The sequence below is a fragment of the Aythya ferina genome (genome assembly GCF_964211825.1).
Source record: "Aythya ferina genome assembly, chromosome: 5".
Lineage (NCBI taxonomy): Eukaryota > Metazoa > Chordata > Aves > Anseriformes > Anatidae > Aythya > Aythya ferina.
The window spans coordinates 27,688,882-27,709,185 of record NC_140301.1 but is presented as its reverse complement, the minus strand read 5'-3'; the positions used below and the strand labels follow the sequence as shown (position 1 = coordinate 27,709,185).

The 20,304-nt window shown below is 40.5% G+C and overlaps 1 protein-coding gene across 2 annotated transcripts; it reads right to left on the bottom strand.

Annotated features, from left to right (window-relative positions):
* Nucleotides 1–2,430: 2,430 nt before the first annotated feature.
* Nucleotides 2,431–10,375, bottom strand: GARIN2 (golgi associated RAB2 interactor family member 2). 2 transcript variants are annotated; one of them, XR_014693964.1, is made up of 8 exons: nt 9,645–10,375; nt 8,789–8,932; nt 6,478–6,680; nt 5,637–5,901; nt 4,753–4,994; nt 4,543–4,669; nt 4,278–4,324; nt 2,496–2,512 (listed from the first exon to the last, which is right to left on the bottom strand). XR_014693964.1 is itself a non-coding variant. In XM_084522292.1 (7 exons), exons 2-7 carry the CDS (start codon nt 8,921–8,923, stop codon nt 2,466–2,468), a joined length of 939 nt encoding a protein of 312 aa, XP_084378418.1. In that variant the 5' UTR covers nt 8,924–8,932; nt 9,645–10,375; the 3' UTR covers nt 2,431–2,465. The 2 variants fall into 2 exon arrangements, 1 of the variants encoding a protein (XP_084378418.1); XM_084522292.1 differs by lacking the exon at nt 4,543–4,669 and having other exon boundaries at nt 2,431–2,512.
* Between the last annotated feature and the right edge of the window lie 9,929 nt (nt 10,376–20,304).

The window sequence follows — 20,304 nt, the reverse complement described above, 5'->3', positions numbered from 1 at the left end:
AAGTGTAAAACATTTCTGTCGTTTCCCAACTGAAAGGCACTCTTCTCAAAATGCACTTGAACATCTGATCACTTTGCTTTAGCAGATTTTAACTTTTTCCTTAGGAATAGGTTATCTGTGCTGGTCTTACGCATCGGCAGGTTGTTTGGAAACAAACTAATTTTCTCTTTATCATCACAGGTAATGTGTGATGCTTCCCAGACATGGTACTTAGCTTAGGAGGGAGGTATTACTAGTTAAATTTTTAATTTATTTTATTCCATTCTATGTTACCTAGTATATTCTGTATATCATTATATGAAATCAGTCATAGTTATTATCTCTGTGGTGGCAAAACAATTGTTTCTGATTAATGCAAAAGACCTTCTAAATGCAGTATGCTTTATTTAAAAAATAGTCAGATTAAGTATCATGAGTGTTCTACAATTTTAATTTTGTCTTGTGTGAAGTCACTGACAGTAAACATCTGCAGCCAGTCTCTCTATGGATGATAGTGAAGATACTGTTACTGATCCTTGTTCTTGTGGTATTTTATGTTTGTTCATGGAGTGGACAATAGCACTTCATAAATCATGTATCATTCATACACTCACTATCCCTCAAGCAGAAAATATCCTGTATAACCATTTCCTCAGGGACTGCCTAAAAGTTTCTTCCTTGTCAGTAAATGCAACTTCATTCATTCACTAAACAAAAATCCAGAAAGTTTTTCACCATGGAAAATAACATTGGAATTTCCAAGTCTACTGACTGGTATTTCACCCTTGTTCATGTTTTTGGTGATAACTAGAATTTGCATTTACCACTACTTGTTTCTTATGACATCCTAGGCTGGAATCTGATTACACATGGGCTGTCCTCAAGGAGTATTCAGTTAATTTATATTCTTAAGGAACATTAGATTGGCATTTGTCTCTGCGAAAGCTATGAATTATGTATATCCTCTGTGCTCACTTGGAGAAAAACCTACTGTATTCCATCTCCCATGCTTACCTGTGATTGTGTAGAACTTACTCTTCAAAACTTCAGTAAAATAGTGAAGTTTACATGCTCTAAATTACACAAATATCCCAGAGTTGGGGGAATTCAGCTGTTGTTTTGGTCACTATCTGTTATTTTATCAATCAGTAAATGTTGTAAAGCCTCAGACGCTTCTCTGTGCGGTGGGCAGAGAGTTGGAAGACAGCTGTATTGCTGCAGAATTGTAGAAAAACTTCTTGTACTAACAACTATAAATTCTGAGTAGTTCTGGAAAGGTCTGAAATGCATGATAATCACTGAGGTGAGGTAGGAAGGAAAGAATGAATAGTCACGGTATAGATCAGAGCAGGTCTATTTTTTACTTTTTAAGAAAAAAAAATGTTCAACTACATTCTAAATTAAAAGGAGAAAATTAAGTATGAACAATTTATGCCATGTTGGCTGCTAACTTGGCTTTAAGAATAAGGTAAATTGATCTCTCAGTGGGATACCTCCCATCAACTCTTGGGTACTGCCTGAAGGAATGCTGGTATTTCAGGTGGTGGCAGCCTTTCTGTCGTGTGAAGACTGACACAGCGGTCCTGTGTACTATGGATTAGTCCTAGGCAGTGCCCCATAAATGCAGAGTAGATGCGTTCATTACTGTAGGTCTCTGCCTTTACCTTTATATTAAATACAGTCACAGAAAGTAAGATATTTGTCTGGCATAATGCCAAATGCTCAGTAGTGCAGCAAATATGACCTATAAAAACTGCTGATCAGTATTCCAAAAGAATAGCAATATTTATAATGTCTAAGTGATAATAATAGTAACAGCAATACCTAATTCTTATGTAATGGTTCTCATTAGTACATCACATGGTGATTTTCAAAAGAGGTCTGGCTATCCTCATTCTACAAATGAAGCTGAGGAACAAAGAGGATAAGTGATTTGCTCAAATTCCTCTAGAAGCTCACAGAAATGAAAATTGTGATAATAAGATTTTGTGGCCATGACATGGTATTGCTCTCTCTCAGTTGTTCCCCTGCCGTGTTCTGAAAATTGCTTGCATGAGAAGCTTTGTCGATCTTATACTACAGTTATACTAAAGCATTAATGTTAATTCAAGTGTCTGTTTCTTTGTCTTATGCTGCACATTACAGTCTTCTCCTTGAAAAATGGCCTCAGTTACAGTAAGATCTATATCTTACTGTAGATTCCAGTGTATTGTACAGTGTTCTTACTGGACTGATTCCAGTGTCAATGATCAAAATGTATTTGTTGCTGCTAGTTGTGAATTAATACAGAGAAATGCAGTGTTCATGTCTTAGTTATCGTTAGTTTTGCAATAGCAAATGGTTATGAAGATAATTGAACTCGGCAGTATGGCATGTTTTTTTTTTTTTTTCTATATGCATGTCTTGCCCCTCTTCCAACTGCACCTGATACAGGATGCTTTGCTTTATGTTGTTTATTCCTTCTTACTGACAAATCACCTGGATTATTACTTGAAGCAGCCAACACTTGACATAATGCCACTCTTTCTATTTCCTGGAAAAAAACAAAAACAAACACAATGAGGATGTGCTCAGAACAGTGCAGGAAAGCAGAAGATGAAAGAGAAAAAGAAGCAGGACTCAAAAGAGAGAAAAGGACAGAGAACATAAGCATACACCAAGAACAACAAAGGAAGAAAGACTGACCAGAAGCAACTGATTTTCAACTTGTTTCACTACTTCTCTTTTCAGTCTACAAATGATGGGGTTTACTAGAATTTCTGCTCTGTATTCCAAACTGGCCTTTTCCCAGTCTCTCCCATGCTATTCTCCTTCAGTCACTTCTACATACTACTTATGACCTACTCACCTCCAAGCAGAAATAATATCTAGCCCTTGCATAACACCTGAGAGGTGTAAAAAGTCTGTGCGTAGCTGGTATCAGCTGACATGATATTGGAATACTTCTCAGCTGCCTGGGGGTATGTGAAGATCATTTCCATTCTCTACTGAAAGATGATCAGCATGTTGAGAATGAACAGAGTCTGCAGGACTTGGTAAACTCAGAGAGACTACAAGGCAAATCCAGGAACAGGTAGTAGAATGCAGACTGGGAGATGCATGATCAGAAAATGAAAAAGAGGGGAGACAATTGCACAGAGAAGGAACGCATCTTTGGAGGAAGGTACAATTTAAGAGGCACTGTACAGGGTGAAAAGAACTTGGAAAGTGAGTGAAGGGTAATTAGAAGGAACAGGAATTGAGGGGAAAGCTGAAAAGATGTGCATGTCTGCGGAAAAGTAACAGTTAGAAACAAGAGAAGAAACAAAAATGATAACTGAAAAAGAGAGAACAATGGGAATTGCATCTGACTAGGACAAGGAATTACATGCAATCCACCAACCAGCTACAAAGAGGAGCATGCAGTAGCATCATGTTCACACACACAAAAATGAGGTTGATTGGACAAGAGATAATTAAAACTTTTGTGACTTAGAAAAATGGAGAAGTACATAGAGGAAGACCGTAAAAAGTTTTGTTCAAGAGAGTGATTCACTCACATGCAGATTGATTATGAGTTTAGACACAAGGTAAGGGGCATCAGTAAGGTAAGCGGCTTCATTTTTTTTGTGCCTTGGCAGGCATAGGAAACAGTGTTGAATCACTGACAAGAAACAGAGAATTTTGAATACAGGGAACTGTGAGCAGGAATATAGACTGCCTTTCAGATGCTTGCTTGTCCCAGACGGATGTTCTGTAGAGATATGTGCAGAAATGCAGGATATAAAAAAGGACACTAATGTTAATCCCTTATGATGTGGAGAGTGCCCGTTTTGCTAGGAACATGGGTCCTGACCTCATGGTTGAAGACAATGCAGACACACTGTCTGGAGGTAAATTTATGCTCAGCTATGGGCTTTTGGGAAGCCTTACAGTACACCAAAAGAGGAAGTATGGGCCAACACTACCTCTTAGCAATGCCTACGCATGCAGCTTTCTGACCCTTTCCACCATATCGTATTTCATCTGATTTTTGCAGTGATGTTGCACAGCTGACATCAGCCAAATAAGTCAAGTGTCAAGGCATTTCTAGAAGAAATCTGACACCAAATCCTGCAAGGTGAGGTGTGATCAGAACAGGGACTGAGCACAAGGTACCTTCTAAAAATATGTCTGTACAAGTGCTGAGCTATTGGTAACATGGGCATAGGAACATGTGTTCAACACAGCTCCCAGTTCATGAAGTTTCAGCTTCTCTCATCTATTGTTGAAGTAGGAATAGCAATGGGGAAGTGAGTAAACATTGGAAGAACTCATACCTGAAGGTTGTGATTTTTTTTCTTTTTTTAGCTTTGTTTTGTCGATCCTAAAAATAAAAAAATAAAAAAAAAGGTCAGGAAAAAAATGTGATGCTATTGCCAACAAACTCAGAAAAAAAACACCTTGTCCTAAAAATTTTGTTGTGTACCAGTTTCAAATAGATGCTATTTTAAACTCTGTTTGTAGTAGAAATATGCATTGCTAAATGATGTAGTAAGCCTTGCTTTGAAGTGCAGGCACACAGGAACAGACTTTTGAAAGAACCTGAACATTTGAGAAGCCGAAGTCTGGAGACTTGGAAACCCCGTGCTGTACTCTTCAGCTTTCCAGTCCATTTAGAACATCAGGAAAATCCCAATAACTCTGAAAAGGTGTCGCAATAATGTATTTTCTGAAGACAAAACAACACATTTTACTTTGCATGTTCAGCAGCAGAAACCAAGTACATCAGAATCGTTTCCCAACCACACCTACCTACTTTTCCTCTTCTCTTTGCTTTTACTCATTATTGTATCCAGAGGGTCTATATTCTTTGACTGCATGGGGATTTCTTGCCTGGTTGCTTCCAGGGGGCTGGCAAAGGCTGCTACCTCTTCCCTCCCACTGTTTTCTGTGGGACCCACACTAACTGAGAGGGGAACTTGGTTGGAGGTGGTTTGTTTGGGAACAACTTCTTCCTCTGTTTTGGGATTAGGCAAATCTTGTGGGTTGGCCCTCTAGAAGAAAAAAAGGAAAGATTAACAGACACAGTAGCAACAGACATTAAAAATAATTTGCACAGAGCTGATCAGCACATCTGGAACTTTGTGATGAAATAATTTCCTATACATTAATCCCCTATCCACTGAATATTCAGCAAATAGCTGCCTTCATCTGGCAGTCCACTGTAGCATTTCCTTTAATATTTTTTTCTTTCTTTGCTTTATATGGATCAAATATCCTTGCCTTCTTTGCTCATTATTTATCTGTCCCTGCATGGGTCTCAGCTGTGCCATGCCCATCTTTCTCTGTTTTTTTTTTTTTTTTTTTTTTTTTTCAGTGGGTGGTTGAATTCGGCTCCAAAGATCCATTTAAGAACACATCAATGACTGTGAGGAAAAACTAAACACTGAACAATACGTAGTATGCTATTTACTGATTCTTACAATTGTAGCGGAGTTATGGTGCACCCAGTATTATCACTATTTTTGCCCAGAATTCTGTAGGTAGTTTACAACGGGACAGCTATTTTGATAAACAGAACTGTAGGTCCCTCAAAGCACACAAAAGCTTTGACTTGAGTGATAATAAATCATATTGGCACAGATTATACTTTCTGTTTAGCTTGAAGGTTTGATATCTATTTGCCAAAGACTCACATTTTCTGATGAATTGTTTGGGCTGGGATCTTTCTCATGACTTGTGACAGAATCCTTGCATCTTATGTTAATGTTGGCATTGCTAGGATTTTTTTGAGGTTTCAGGAGAGAGATGAGCTGCAACCAGTGCTGGAATAGGCGGTGTTGCTGGTCTGGTGGGGCACAGAGCTCTAGGTAATAGGAACGTCCATTTACTAATTTTAACATGAGTTGATGGTTGTCTGTGCTGTGGACAGAGAGTTCCACAAACTTCAAGGGCAAGAACCTGTAAGGAAAAAAAAAAAAAAAAAGGAAACTCATCATCAAGTACAAGTAGCAACTTGTCCCAAAGAAGATACTGTGTTTGTTAAGCCTAAATATAGGGTAAGATTGGAAGTGAGAGACTGGAGCAGGAAAAATCTGTGGAGTGGATCTGGACACTCTTCTTTATGTGGCTCTATCTGACTATGGAAGAAATGCTGAGCAGAAATGCACAAAAGGGAGGCACAGGATATCAGCTTCTTTACAATGCCTTTATTCTACTGCTTTGTTCCCTGACAATGCTGCACCTCCAATCTTCCCATCAGTTGTCAGCTTCTGATAGATTTAGAAAAAGGCTTATTAAGTATTGCCAGTCATCATCTGTCTGTGTGGTAGCATTGGCCTGAAATGATGACTAGAGCGGGGCCTAAAGGTGTGTACTTCAGTGATCCTCCTAACTTCACTGTGTTTGCACTGGGAGAAAGGGTGCAAATGTGAGGTCTGTTAATAATCTGACCTGTAAAAGAAAGAAAACACCATACAGAAAGGAGAAATACATTCATGTTTTTATTTACTCTTCGAGGACTTAGTGCTCACTCACCTGCTAAGTGCTAACTGTTCCAATTGGGATGACCGCTCTGAGAATTTCTGGAAATTTGTCACACTTTCCTGTGGGGATACAGGCACTGTGTGTGCTAGCAGCATCCCATAGGGCATTGGTGAACTGGGATTGGTAGCACAGATGCCGATGGTGACACAGGTAGGCTGCTTATGGATATTCATTGTCTCCCCTCTTCGGTTAACCTGAACAATAACAACAAATTCAACACTGACATTTGCCACAAGACCTCTCAGACACTATAAGATATATATTTCATGGTGCTTTAGCCTGGGAGTCCTAGAACTTAAGTAATGGAGTGGTGAAGAGAGAGGAGAGTATAAAATAATGAGACAGGAATACATGAGTGAAAAGAGAGGAAGTTAAACAAGGATAAAGGAGGACTAGAAATCACTGGTACTTGTCTAGTCCTCATTACTGTGTATCTGACTGCTGATGTAAGAAAAGTCCTGAGTACCATTAACTTGAATTTCTCTTAGTGTAAACATGGTGGAAGAGGCACTCTGTTCTGTTGATTTGTCTTTGTCAGCATTACTGTGATATTAATGAGACCTCATTCTGAAGCAGGATCCTGCTAGGTGTGGTAAAAACACAGGGTAGAAAAAGATCCCAGATAACTTCTGTATAAGACATGAATCACAGAATCACAGAATCACAGAATCACAGAATTTTCTAGGTTGGAAGAGACCTCAAGGTCATCGAGTCCAACCTCCAACCTAACGCTAACAGCCCTCCACTAAACCATATCCCTAAGCTGTACATCTAAGCGTCTTTTGAAGACTTCCAGGGATGGTGACTCCACCACTTCCCTGGGCAGCCTGTTCCAATGCCTCACAACCCTTTCTGTAAAGAAGTTCTTTCTAACATCTAACCTAAAACTCCCCTGGCTCAACTTAAGCCCATTCCCCCTCGTCCTGTCACCACGCACGTGGGAGAACAGGCCAACCCCCACCTCTCTACAGCCTCCTTTAAGGTATCTGTAAAGAGCAATAAGGTCACCCCTGAGCCTCCTCTTCTCCAGGCTGAACAAGCCCAGCTCCCTCAGCCGCTCCTCGTAGGACTTGTTCTCCAGGCCCCTCACCAGCTTCGTCGCCCTTCTCTGCACCCGCTCAAGCACCTCGATGTCCTTCTTGTAGCGAGGGGCCCAAAACTGAACACAGTACTCGAGGTGCGGCCTCACCAGAGCTGAGTACAGGGGGACGATCACCTCCCTAGCCCTGCTGGTCACGCTGTTCCTAATACAAGCCAGGATATTCTGTATGAAATTACAGAAAAAGATAGATGAGAAAATTTAAGGAAGTAAAATAAGATAACATGATCAAATCATGTTTTCTACCACTGTCAGGGTTTGGCTTTGATAGGCAGCAAAAAAAAGGTGTGTTCTAGGAAGGAATTTGAGGGACAACAAGTGTATTTATGTAGTGGATATCTAGTAGAAACTCTCTTAAGTGTGAGAGACAATGTAAAAAAGAGATCAAAGGCAAAAAAATTTACATTTGAATGTGAGTTAGTGTTGAAGCTGTTTTCTCAGGCTGCTTGTTTAGGGCAGCAGACTCCTTGATAGTAAATGGGGCTTGATAAATAAAGCAGAGATCAATCAAGTACCTTGAAAATAGGGACTAGCAGCTAATTAGCATTCTGCATGTGTATAAGCAATGCAAGATTGAATTAATCAAGGCAAGAGCAAAGGATGTTGCAATTATTACAGTGAGGTAATAAAATCCTATGAAAATCTCTGTTGAGGTCCATCATGCAAGTAGAATTCACATTTTAGACATGCTGTGAATGTAATATTGTAGGTATTTAGACTATTGTTGGAGTTGTGCAGGGTTCTTTGGCTGGTGTTTAGGGTAAGTGATTGGCAAGGTTGGGAAATCACCTGCACAGATACTGAAAGGAAGGAGGTGCCTGAGGAAGGGTAGCTGCCATTTATGTTAGCCTGAACTAAAGTTAATGGCTAAACAACCTTAATGAACTAGCACAGAATCAGAAAATAGGTGAATAGTCTTAACTGTTGCTACTGGAAGACGTAAGGGACTAACAAAGAAGGGCAAAAACACTCTTTGCCCTCTTCAGATTTTCAGCATTGCTGTTGCTGGACCATTGTCTGTAAAGTGAGACCAAAATAAGTCTGTATGAGGAGGGAAACACTCATGTGTGTATTAAACAAGAATAAGGATGGTAGGAATGAATGAATAACTCTTCAGCTGTGAGAGGGGAAAAAAAGGTAATCTATTTGATCAATTTTATCTCGAGCATGCAAAATAATTTCATTTGAATGATTTTTTTTTACCTGAACAAACTTGCTTTCAAACACGGGAGCAGATGTAAAAGGAGCATATTCTCCTTGGCTAAGAAGTTGCCGAAGGTCACCCATGATGGATGTCTGACTTGAAATGATGGTCCTAAAATCAAACTCAGTACTCATTTTGCCTATCTACAAAACAAAAATAAATTTACACATTAAAAGGAAAATATAAGAAGCCTTCTATGTTGAAAAAATGGATGTTATGAAAAAAATACACATTCTTCTGATATCTTTCATTATATTACTAAAGAGCAGAACCTTTACCCTCAACACACATATTTTTAAGACCATACGATCTGAAATACAAAGGGGAACTTAGTAGGGCTTTTTCACAGTTCTGGAGTCCTCTTTTTAAAAAACAAACAAAACACTTTTTTTTCCTACATTAGTATAGTGACATGCTTTGCAAATAACAATAGAAACCCTTGGGTTGTTCTCAGTACTATTCTGGGATGGTGAGTTCTGTCTTTGTGCCTCTTGGATCACATCTGTTTTCACAGAGTCAAGAAGATGGCAGGACTTCAGAGATGCTGTAAAGCAGAAATTCTCCAGCAGCTGACCAGGAAGACTTTAACACAAAAGCTGGAGACTAACATAATATTAATTGACTCACAGTGGGGGGGAAAAAAAAAAAAAAAAAAAAAAAAAGAGTCAAGGCTAGTCATTAATTATGTTTCACAAATCTTTAATGGACAGATAATAAGCTATTAGCCCTAGTAGATATAAAAGTTAAATGATTTGTTCAAGACTGTTCAGTGACTGGCAGAATGCCAAAAAAGACCAGAAATATCCTGCCTGTCTTTTTAAAATCCAGTAGTAGACTTCTACTTCCCATTCATACCTTTTTTCACTTAGGAAAATTCATTGCATAGCTAGACGAGTACGTCCACAGAAAGAGAGGACACATGTGCTAGTCCCTTCTGCGGAGCCTACTGGAATTCTCCCAGGTCTAGAAACCCATGATTGGCAGCATCAGGCACAGTCTTGATGACACGGTTTCCCTTCTTGAGTTTCTTCAATGCCTGATGATACGAAGAGATGTGATGCATGAATGCCTGTATGCGAGCCAGCAAGTTCTGTCATAATAAACAGGCAGGTTGGATGGGAAGAACTCAGCTCCATCACTGCTGGCATCACAATACATCGTTTGTTTTGTGCTCTCACTAGTCTTGGCAGCAATTCCATTTCTTGGTTGAATCAGGGCACAGTGGTAACAAGTAGTGTGGCTTTACCTTCAACATGAACAAGTTGAGTACACAAGAGCTGCAGAGATTTTTGCATGGATATAATCTGCTCAGTGCAGGCTGTCAGGGAACAACAAGACTGGGTCTGCTCTGTAGGGGATGATGATAAGCTGGGAGCTAGCGATAACCTCAGCAGAAGCATTGCCATCAACAGCCAGGGCACAGTCCTCCAAACCTGCAGGATCCAAAGAGAACAGGCTGAGCATTCACACATCACACTTCTTCTGTCCCAGGAGCACAGTCAGCAGAAGGAAAAAGAGCTGGAGACAGGACTGCAATAGGTGCCTAAAGAAGTCCACCCCAGAGTCAGCTCTGTAGATAGATGTACCTATTGCCTAGCTGTAAGAAGGACTAAGGTCTCAGGCCAAGGCTTAAATATAATTCTCAAATTTACGGGTAGGAGGTGTGGGGTGGAGATGCCAGCTGAGGCTGATCAGAGCAATTAAGGCCTGTTGGTGTGCTCAGGGCCCTGGCACAAGCCCAGAGTGTAAATGAGACAATGTAAAATGGTGTTTGTATTCACAGCTTGCCCTGTTTTTTAGGTTTTAGCTTCTCTATATACATTCTTTTGCCGGAATAACCTTTTTTTCAGTTAGAAGGTGTTCCAATCAACATGTGACGCTGTCGATACTATCTCCTTCTTTTTTTTTTTTTTTTTTTTTTTTTTTTTTTTTTTTTTTTCACCCTATGTGATAACACTTCTGCTTCCAACTGAGCCTGGTGATTGGACAAGGGTTCAGGCCATGATTAAGCACCAGGCTGGTTAAAGCAGTATCGATGTTACAAAATGAGAACTATGCTGTCTGTCAGTTTGAGGAATTATTGTGCAATCTTCTTTGCAGCCTCCTTTGCATAGGTACACATCTACTGTTTGCCTAGTTAAGACCCACTAAGATAGTTTCCTGACTGTCTGGTAGTACTGTGCACTGACACAGCAGTGTCCGGCACAAATGCTTTCTGTTCTCTCTGCTATACAAAACAACACTGCTCTGGTGTGGAAGACAGTGATGCTTTGCTTTACTGGCTGGATTTTACAAGGATAGAGAAGGATAAATAGTTGCGCTATCACTAACAACAAGAAGAAAACATTTTTCCAAAACTGAATTGTCTTTCCATCTCTAGACAATAGAAATACAATTCTAAACACCACCACAGGTGAGCAACTGAGCTGGAGGACAGTGATTCCACAGTCAAGTGCTCACAGCTCTTGCCTAAACCAGGGAAGGTTCAAGTCTTGTCCACCTACCCCAAATACACACGCACACTTGGCACTTTTTTGGACTATGTATATGTGGTATGAAGATACCAGAGGAAAGAGAGTCTGAGCTAAGACTGTGTTAGGCAGCAGTATAGTTACAAGGACTCTTGTAATGCAGGATAATAACACTTTTAGACCTAAGACAGTATTGCCATAGGATGCTCTGTTGTGCCAGGTGCATGTGCTGGCACAGTGCTAGCTAGCTCAGGTGACTGCATCGTGCCTTGCTCTAATGTGTTGACTAGGATTTTCACTCCCAGTTCTTTAGCCACTGGTCTGGCTATTAAAAAAGATATTGCCATCATTTTTTTAAGACAAATTTTGTATCATATTTTAGGGTACAGGGTGTGGGGTGAATCTGGTAGCTTGGCAGAAGTGAGACTGCTGCAGTTCCATGCCCCTTGCTTCCACCAACAGTAAGGCCAAGCATATATTCCCAATAGGTGAAATACAAACTCACATATACAGCATGTATATATAGAGCAGTTACACACAGACAGTACCAATGGCCTCTCTAGCTGTGCCCAGTGCCCCTCTCTGGCTGATTGGTATGAAGGCTGGTACTGGGAAATGCAGACATATGTGCAGTATTGATCCCTCCAGTGGCAGGGCTCAGACACCCAGCCTGCCCCATAGCTGGCCCCTGGATCCTGGTCTCCTCAGTTGCTTGCACCTGGACATTTGAGGCACCAAGGATGCAGTCCCGCTCGTGTTGGTAGAGACTCCTCACTCAGCTCCCCCATACCCCTGAAATGGGTCTCACTTGTCCCACAGACCCCATGGTCTCTCCAGCTGGGATTCCTCTGCTCCCCCAGTAGCTAGCTCCTCACCTCTTCCTCACCCAGGAAAAGAAATGACATTGAATAAGACAGGACAGAGTGTGGTGACTGGGCAAGGCCAAACAAGTGTACCTGTTTATACTTGACTGGCTTTTTTTTTTATCCCTTTATCCCTCTATTTTCCTACATTTGTTCCTCCCCAAAACCACTACACCCATCCTTTTCACCATCGCTGGTTCCTCCCCTAAACATACCAAAAATCTTGTGCAATCCTAAAAAGTTCTTCTCTGCTTCCTTTAATATGTCCTACACCCCTAGGTGTAGTCTCCAGATAGTCTGAAAACTGATTGCGAGAGCTCTCCAATTGCCTCGAGTTGGTGGGTTTCACACTTGTGCAGGGGCTGAGGCTCTCCTGTGACAGCCCTCCTGTCCATAATTTGGGTTCCCACTTGCCATTTTGCCCCATGTGGTCCTCTGGGCTTGTGGAAATGGACCTTTGACATGCTGAAGGCTCCTGTGATGGACCTGAGAGTAGCTGGTGCATGGTGTTATTTAGGTTCTCCCACCTGCCATCTTCTCTGTTCTCCTTTGTCTGTGTGCTGTTCAACACACACCCCAAGACAGGACTGTTATTTTGTTATTTTTATTTTAATCTAACCCTAGCCACCACCTCAGAAGAAACACCAGGTAATGAGAAGGCAGCTGCATGGCTCCCTAGCAACATAGGCTGCCAACAGCATACTAAATCCTGTCTTCTGCTTTGGTTGCTGTTTTTTATAGCACATTGGGCAAATTGATTAGATTTGGCCAGCAGAAAATTGCAGAAAGCCACTCATGGATGTACAGTGCCAGCTAACCATCTTTTATTTAGATGGGTTCAAATAGCATTGCACCTCCATGTGACCATCTCCCCCCAAAAGACTGGTGGATTAGTAGCTCTCAGGCCATTCATTTGAATTACTTGACATCTTCAGTGACGACCAGCTATGTAGCACTGACCCAAAAGCCCCAGCAGGTTGTGCTTTCAGAAAGGCACAGTGCACCACAACCAGCTGGCTCAGGTCCCTGTGCACAAATCTCCCCCAGGCACAGCACACTCACCTGCCAGCGGGCTCCACAGAGCCACATCCCAACAGGTTTCCCACCAGGATTTACCATGGATCTGTCTGATCCAGGAACCTCATCCAAATACAGCACAGCTATGGGAAAATATTAAGCCCTGTTTTTTTTTTTTTTTTTTTTTTTTTTTTTTTTTTTAATTATTTTTAATTTAATTTAATTTATTTATTTTTTCACTGCAACTTCTCCATGTGTGGACGAGAGTGCTATTGCCTTAGGTAGGATTTATTAGATCAGCTGGCAGCTCTCCAGCATAATGCAACAGCAGCATGGTAGCTGCATATATGGGCTCCAGGGTAACATGGATACTTACGGATGTCCTTTTGTTAGATGTTAGGGTTGCCCTAAGTTTTCCTGAGCTCCTGTCTCCCCTGAAAGAGTGAAAGATTAGGAAGTAGCAAATATGGATTAAAATACCTGTTGTCCCATCTCCTCACACCCAAAGCGCCAAGAAAAAAGAAAAGGGCCAAAAGCCCTCTTCTTGGGGTACAGAAGTTCCTTGGAGAAACAGTCCAAAAGATTTCAGCTAGTAAAGATATTTAGTACTACAAATATCTTAGTATTGTCAACAGGCTCTATCAGTTCACCATTCATCCCTTTTCTAATATATCTTAATATATTTTTAAAGACAAAGCTACAAAGAACTGCAGATGAATTGCTCAAAATTGAGTGAAAATGTGTTAAAACAGCTGAGGAAATTCAATACTGATAAAAATCAAATGATGCGTATGAGGAAAATATTTTCCTAAACTGTCAGCTACAATTACTTTTTCTGGGTTGACCGCAACCAATTAAGAGTGAGACTTTAAGGTTATCTGAATTTTAAGATCTATAAAAACACATTGGTCAGAAGCACTGAAAAACAAAAATTAATATTAGGAAACAGAGAAGAATAGAAGTCATTATTGTGCTGTTATAAAAGACAGTTATGCCTTTTACTACTGCATGCAGTTCTGGTCTTCTTGTCTCAGAAAGATTAAAGTAAAACTTAAGAGGGTTCAAAGACATGCAGCAGGGATGATCCAATTTATGGGCCCTTTGAGATGGAGCATGACCACACACAAAGGGCAGCATACATAGAATAGGATTCTTAATCCAGATGAGAGCTGTTTACAAATCTGTGGGTGGCAATGTGAGGGTGGCTTCTTGTTACTCAGTCCAGCATGAAAACTAAGAGGCATCAAATGAAACTAGGAGGTGGCAGATGCAGAACAAAACAGAGGAGATAATGCTTCACACTGTTAAGCTGTGGGACTTCTTGTACCAAACACTGTGGGTACTGGAGGAGTGTTTGGAGGATGTATAATTTTTTTTTAATTTTTTTATTATTATTTTTTTTTTTCAGGGGGAAGGCTTTTTTTTCCCCCCCTAAAATCTCACAGACGGCACAGCACAGGGATTTCTGGTGTTATGTCGCCTCTCTCTTGGCAGTTTCTTGAGTGTTTCCACAAAAGCTGTCTTCTCTGCTTGAAACAGCCATTGCTGGTGTAGAAAGTTGTTTGCAAACATTAGGGTGGCTGCTCCTGGCTTAGTGCCTGGTCTGCACATCGCTGCAGAGTTGGATCCCATTTGGTGGGCCAAACAGCACAACCTTTCAAAATGATGAAGTGATCATTCACTTTGCCACCACAGACAAGCATCTGGTTAGTAAATGCTCTTGTCAGACCGGTCAGTAATACTGTGCTGTTCTTGAAAAGCTTTACATCCTTGATGTGCTAGCTCTCATTTGCCCTGCTGATCTTTTAGGTGTGTGTTTGATAATGGCATCCCTTCAGACCATCTCAGGTCACAATAAAATCCACAAGGAGAAAGTCAGGTACTGAGGAAGGCTACTTTGCATGCTTTCTTCTCAGTTGGGTGGGACAGTTTTTTTGCTATTCCACTGTCTGGTAACACTTCAGTACTGTTTATATTGGTGGCTTCACTGGATTTATAATTTGTGTTCAGATTATTTCATCTTGATCCAATTTCTCTTAGGCCCAATCCGCTATTTTAAGACATTTTCATATTTCATCTAGCTCTTGGACAAATATGATTTCTTTTTATAGATAGAAATGCATCAGGATATGATTGTTATAATCTGGCAGTATCCAGTACCGACAAAAAGAGTAAATCAGGATTTTGGAGTCTTCCCCTGCTGCTGTTTGTAAGGTAGTTTTTGCATAGCTGTATGCTTTTCTTCTGGAAAACTCTTCTCTTACACTCTCCTTGAAGTTACTTTAATTCTAGTTTCAAGTCACTGGTTATCAGGATCATGTTAGCGCATTTGCTTTCTCTGCTATGTTTGTGTAGAGTTACTGGCACACAACCAATCCTCAGGTTTGTTTGTAATTACCTCTGCAAGAATTAAGTTTGCTGTCTGTATTTTTAAACCCAAGCCCATGCAAATGCAGAAGTTCTTGTAGAGAGATAAAGCATGCTGGAAGTCACCATGCAGTGCTGTGAGGAACCAGTAATCCCAGCCAGACCAGTCTGACAGCTAGAGCCACTGAGCATCTGTGCATTGCCCTCTGAAGCTTTATATTCCAAGAGCTTTGTCAGCTTGTGTGCAATATGGCATGAATGCACAGGGAAAGTCTTACTCTAATGCTGGATATGAGTCACTAAGCCCTTTCAGAAAACATGCAGCTAGCAGCATGTCATGAGGTTAATATTTCCAAAACCCATAGGCTTTTTTTCACCATGAATTAGCCAGGAAGCGCCTGCATTTCAATACACAGTTTAAATCCAGCGTGGAGACTCACCTTTCTGGGTGGAGGCTGGGATATACTTACTAGAAAACAAAGATCAAGGTTGAAAAATCCACAACAGAAAATAAATAAATAAATAAAAGAAAGCAGAAGAAACAACAATGTTGTTTTTGCACTTTGAGTAAACAGAAATGAAGCTACTGACAGTATTGTGTTGAAGGCACAGCGAATACTGTGTTTTTTTCTGTGGAAACTGGCTGGCTTTGGAAAGGTGAAGAGGTTGCCAGACCATTCTGTAGTTAGTTAGTAGAGATCATGTTCTTCATCATGAGGTTAACACTTAATTGCATCATACTGACCAAATACTGCTGTGGGAAATTATGCCTTGCCTCTTCTCAACACAGATATTGCTGCTTTAACTATCAGCTGCTGTGGTTCTCCCCACTAGAACCCCGTTTACTTTCTTTTTGTAGCTGTGACTTTGACCACTTTGTTGTCCCCCTCTCCTAGAAATGTCTCTGCTTTCATTGACTACATCCAGAAATGTCCTTCCCCATCTAACCTGTGGTGCTGAAGTCTTCTTTAGCTTTTTCCTGGGCATAAGACCAATGAACTAGCTTCAGCAAAGAGACTGCCACAGATACAAGGCACCTAAGCAGTTTCTGCCCAGGAATATTGGGAAATACTTAAAATAACCTCACAAAAGGAATATCAGTTTGGGGATATATTCCTGAATCTATTTGGGATAAAAGTATACCAGATTTTTTTCGAAAGTGTCAGCATAAATGACAGACAATCTTCATGCTTCTCTTCTGGTATTAAAAGCTAGTTTCAAATTTCATGCAAAGTAAAAAAATAGATTTTTTTGGCAAGTTTTGTGCACTGAATTTCAACATCTACCCTATTCTTTCCTATTCTTATTTTCCCTTCAGATAAGAGGAAGACTGTAAGGATTATTACATGCCAGACCAATGTATTGCTTGATGACATAGCCTGAATCGGTGTCTGACTCCTCATTTAATACTGTCCCACCTACCATGGGAAGCACAAAGCTGTATATGCAAATATGCCAAAAAATGCATCCAAGATATAGACTCTACCTTTAAACCATCTATTCAACTTGACTGCTTTCTGCACTTCCTGAGAAATGTGCCATCAGCACTAACCAATACTTAACTGCTTTTTGGTATCTGACCATTCCTTTGATTGTTTTCTTTGTGAACTGTAAATACAGGTACCTGGAAATATCTCAGTGCTGTTGTAAGAAAACACAGCTGTGGTATATTTCTTCTGTTTTGTGTTAGTGTGTATTTTTCTTACCTAACACAAAACCTCACAAACTGCTCAGGTGACAGTGCTGGTTTTGAGAAGCTAAGTATTAGAACATAATGAAGTGCTGCATCGTCTTAGTCTGGTACCTGATCTCCAAAATATGATGTCTTACTGTCAAGTCTCAGCTTCCAGATGTAGTTCCTGCCTGGCAAGTGCTGGCAGAAGGAAACCTGAGGAACTTTCTCAAGCACAAATCAGGCAGGCCCTTAATATTGCTTCCAAACCAAGGCAACAAGGCAGGCACGCACCATTGTAACACTGACAGATGTTGAACCAAGGGAACTGGGTGGAAATGGTGGATCCTGTCATTCCACTGGGAACTTCTGTGCAGGCTGTCTGTGGCCTGGAGACCACCTTTACTGGCCCCAAGGCAAGTAGCACTTCTGGACTGAGACGTGTCGAAAGAGACAAGCTTCAGCACTCAGCACAGAGCAGGAGGGTGGGGAGGGCAAAGACAGAATTGCAAAGCCATTCCAGTTGTATGATGTCCTTAAATGTAACCCATGTTGTAATATCTTTTTAAGTGTAACCCTTCAGCTTCAGAATCAAAAAGGCTAAAGATTCCATGTTAATTAGTAATCTCTGGAGTCACACAGCTCTCTAATAACTACCCAGAGATCAAAGACATTTCATGTCTAGCATATTTTAATATCAAGATAGAATTAATGTTGTAATTTCTGTAATTAAGGTCTTGAAATTAGTATTTAGAAAAGGCCACTGTATACTTCTATTTATCTGATCAAATACAGCCAATTTTTTTGTATGGTATTTCACATCCAAGGGTACAGTCAAAGTTTTGGTATCAGCTGACCAGGGCACAAAAGTTGTTTGTAGGTCATTGTAGGATTCCCCCAGCTGGATGAATGGGACTCAGAAGGCCCACTACGTGTTTCTACACAAGATAATTCCCATGGATGGGTGCTGAAGAAAAATGTGAAAAGAAGAAAAATACAAATGTTGGAATACCAGCCTTCAGTCTTTGTTGGCATCACTTCTCGTTATGTTGCTACTTTGACAATGCTAAAGCCTTATCTAGAGAAGTGAAAATAGAGAAAATACTCCTTAAAATGTTTCCATTTGCAAGTCTCAGTCCTTGAATCAAAGTACCCACATACTTGAAGACCTTTTTGTCCTTGATGTCTTTTTCGGAAGCTGCCAACCAACAGCAATTTGGGAATGTTAAAAGTAAAAAAGGGATTCCAATTTATCTGTCACATTTGTATTCATTTTTATTACAACAATTAAGCCAAATTCTTCAGCTGTTAGGCTTGATAACTGAGACATAGTTGTAATAATGATTTAAACTGCTCCCAGAGTTACCTCTCCAACATACTTCTATTGATTTCAGTGTTAACAAAGGCTTTGGTGTGTGTGTGTGCCTCTCAGAAACTGCAAAGTTCGTTTTCTTGCATAAAACCTTGAACACTGGGCAAAGAGCATTACAAAACACAGCAGGGTGGCTAAAACAGTTTATATTAGCAGTGATTTGAAAAAAAAATCTCGATTGTTTTAACCTCTAAATGCTTTATTTGTTACAATGGTGGGTGTTATGATGCCAAGATACGGTTTAAATGGAGCCATGCATCATACACAGCATACTGTCAATTCTTCTCAGCCACACTTGTATTTAGTAATGGTTTTAATGGCAGCCAGACCCAAGATATTGCAGATAAGTTTCCATATGTCTCTCTTTCATCTTTCTCTAGCATTTCCAATTGTATGAACAATCTCTCATATTATCGTTACTGATGTCCTTTATAAATTTCCTATTTTTCACTGTACATGCTGCCTACTATTGGCCTGTAATAACCCCAAGCTATAGAATTATAGAATAGCCCGAGTTGGAAGGGACCCATAAGGATCACCAAGTCCAACTCCTGGCACCGCACAGGTCTACCCAAAAGTTTAGACCATGTGACTAAGTGCACAGTCCAAGTGCTTTTAAATTCAGACAGGCTTGGTGCAGTGACTACTTCACTGGGGAGCCTGTTCCAGTGTGCAACCACCCTGTCGGTGAAGAACCTCTTCCTGATGTCCAGCCTTTCCCTGCCTCAGCTTAACACCATTCCCGCGGGTCCTATCACTGGTGTTTACAGAGAATAGGTCACCTGCCTCTCCATGTAATAATCCTTTTGCTTAAAATAGGCCATGTTGTACCTTATTTCTCAGAGATGAGTTAAACTTTCCTCTCCCGTTACTGCTGTGGTTTACAATATTGGTACAGTAAATACAGGCATTCATGAATTTAACTTGATGCCATCCTGCTGCTATATAGAGAGATAACAAGTGTGGACATGTAGTCCAGAACAAAGAAATATGATCAGCAATTTATATTAATATTTTTCTGAAAGATCATTCCCTGGAGTACTTTTGAACGTGGTGTATGCCCACCTACCTGCTTTCTAAGTTTGTAACGGCCTGTGCAGGGAGTATTCAGGCTGTTACATGGCAGAGTTAGGTCTTAAAATCAGCCTCGGGGATACCTTCTCCAGTTATTGTAGAACTACAGCTCTGATCCACTGTGGCTGTCAGGACTTAAACACAGTTTTCTGTGTCCTTGTTCCTGACTAAGTCCTCCAACAATACTATATGCAAAAGTTCTGACTTCATGGATGGAGTTGATGGGATAGCATTTGACCCAAGAACTCCAGGAAGCAAGGTGCAGTATGGCACTGATACGATTTTAATCACAGATGAAACATGAAATCTGGCAAGGGCTGAACAGTCCCAGTATCAAAAGGAGAACCTCAGAAAAAGAAAGTGAAAGCTCTATCAAATTCCACACAAAGCAGCACAAGAGCTGCTTGTAAATGCTACACAATTTAAACAGGAAAAAAAAAATAATCATCAGCTTTGCTGGGTCCAATTGTAAAACCCTCCACCAAATGCTGCTTCCCGTGGGAGATGAGTTTGAGAGAGCTCACTCTGCATTTTCAGTCTGCCCGTGATATATTGTACATTATGGAAGGCTCTAGATTCTGTTTACTATTTCCCTTCCTTCCTCTCCTCTTCCCCCACCCCAAAATACCCTCTTAAAACACTTTTTTTTTTTTTTGTTCAAACAACAAGGCTAAACAGG

Coding starts and splice junctions, on each gene's coding strand:
- GARIN2 (XM_084522292.1), bottom strand. CDS start 8,923: ATGAGTACTGAGTTTGATTTTAGGACCATCATTTCAAGTCAGACATCC. Junction 5,902..6,477: donor GAACAGTTAGCACTTAGCAG/GTGAGTGAGCAC, acceptor TTTTCCTTACAG/GTTCTTGCCCTTGAAGTTTG. Junction 2,513..4,277: donor AAAAAAATCACAACCTTCAG/GTATGAGTTCTT, acceptor GTTTTTTTCCAG/GAAATAGAAAGAGTGGCATT.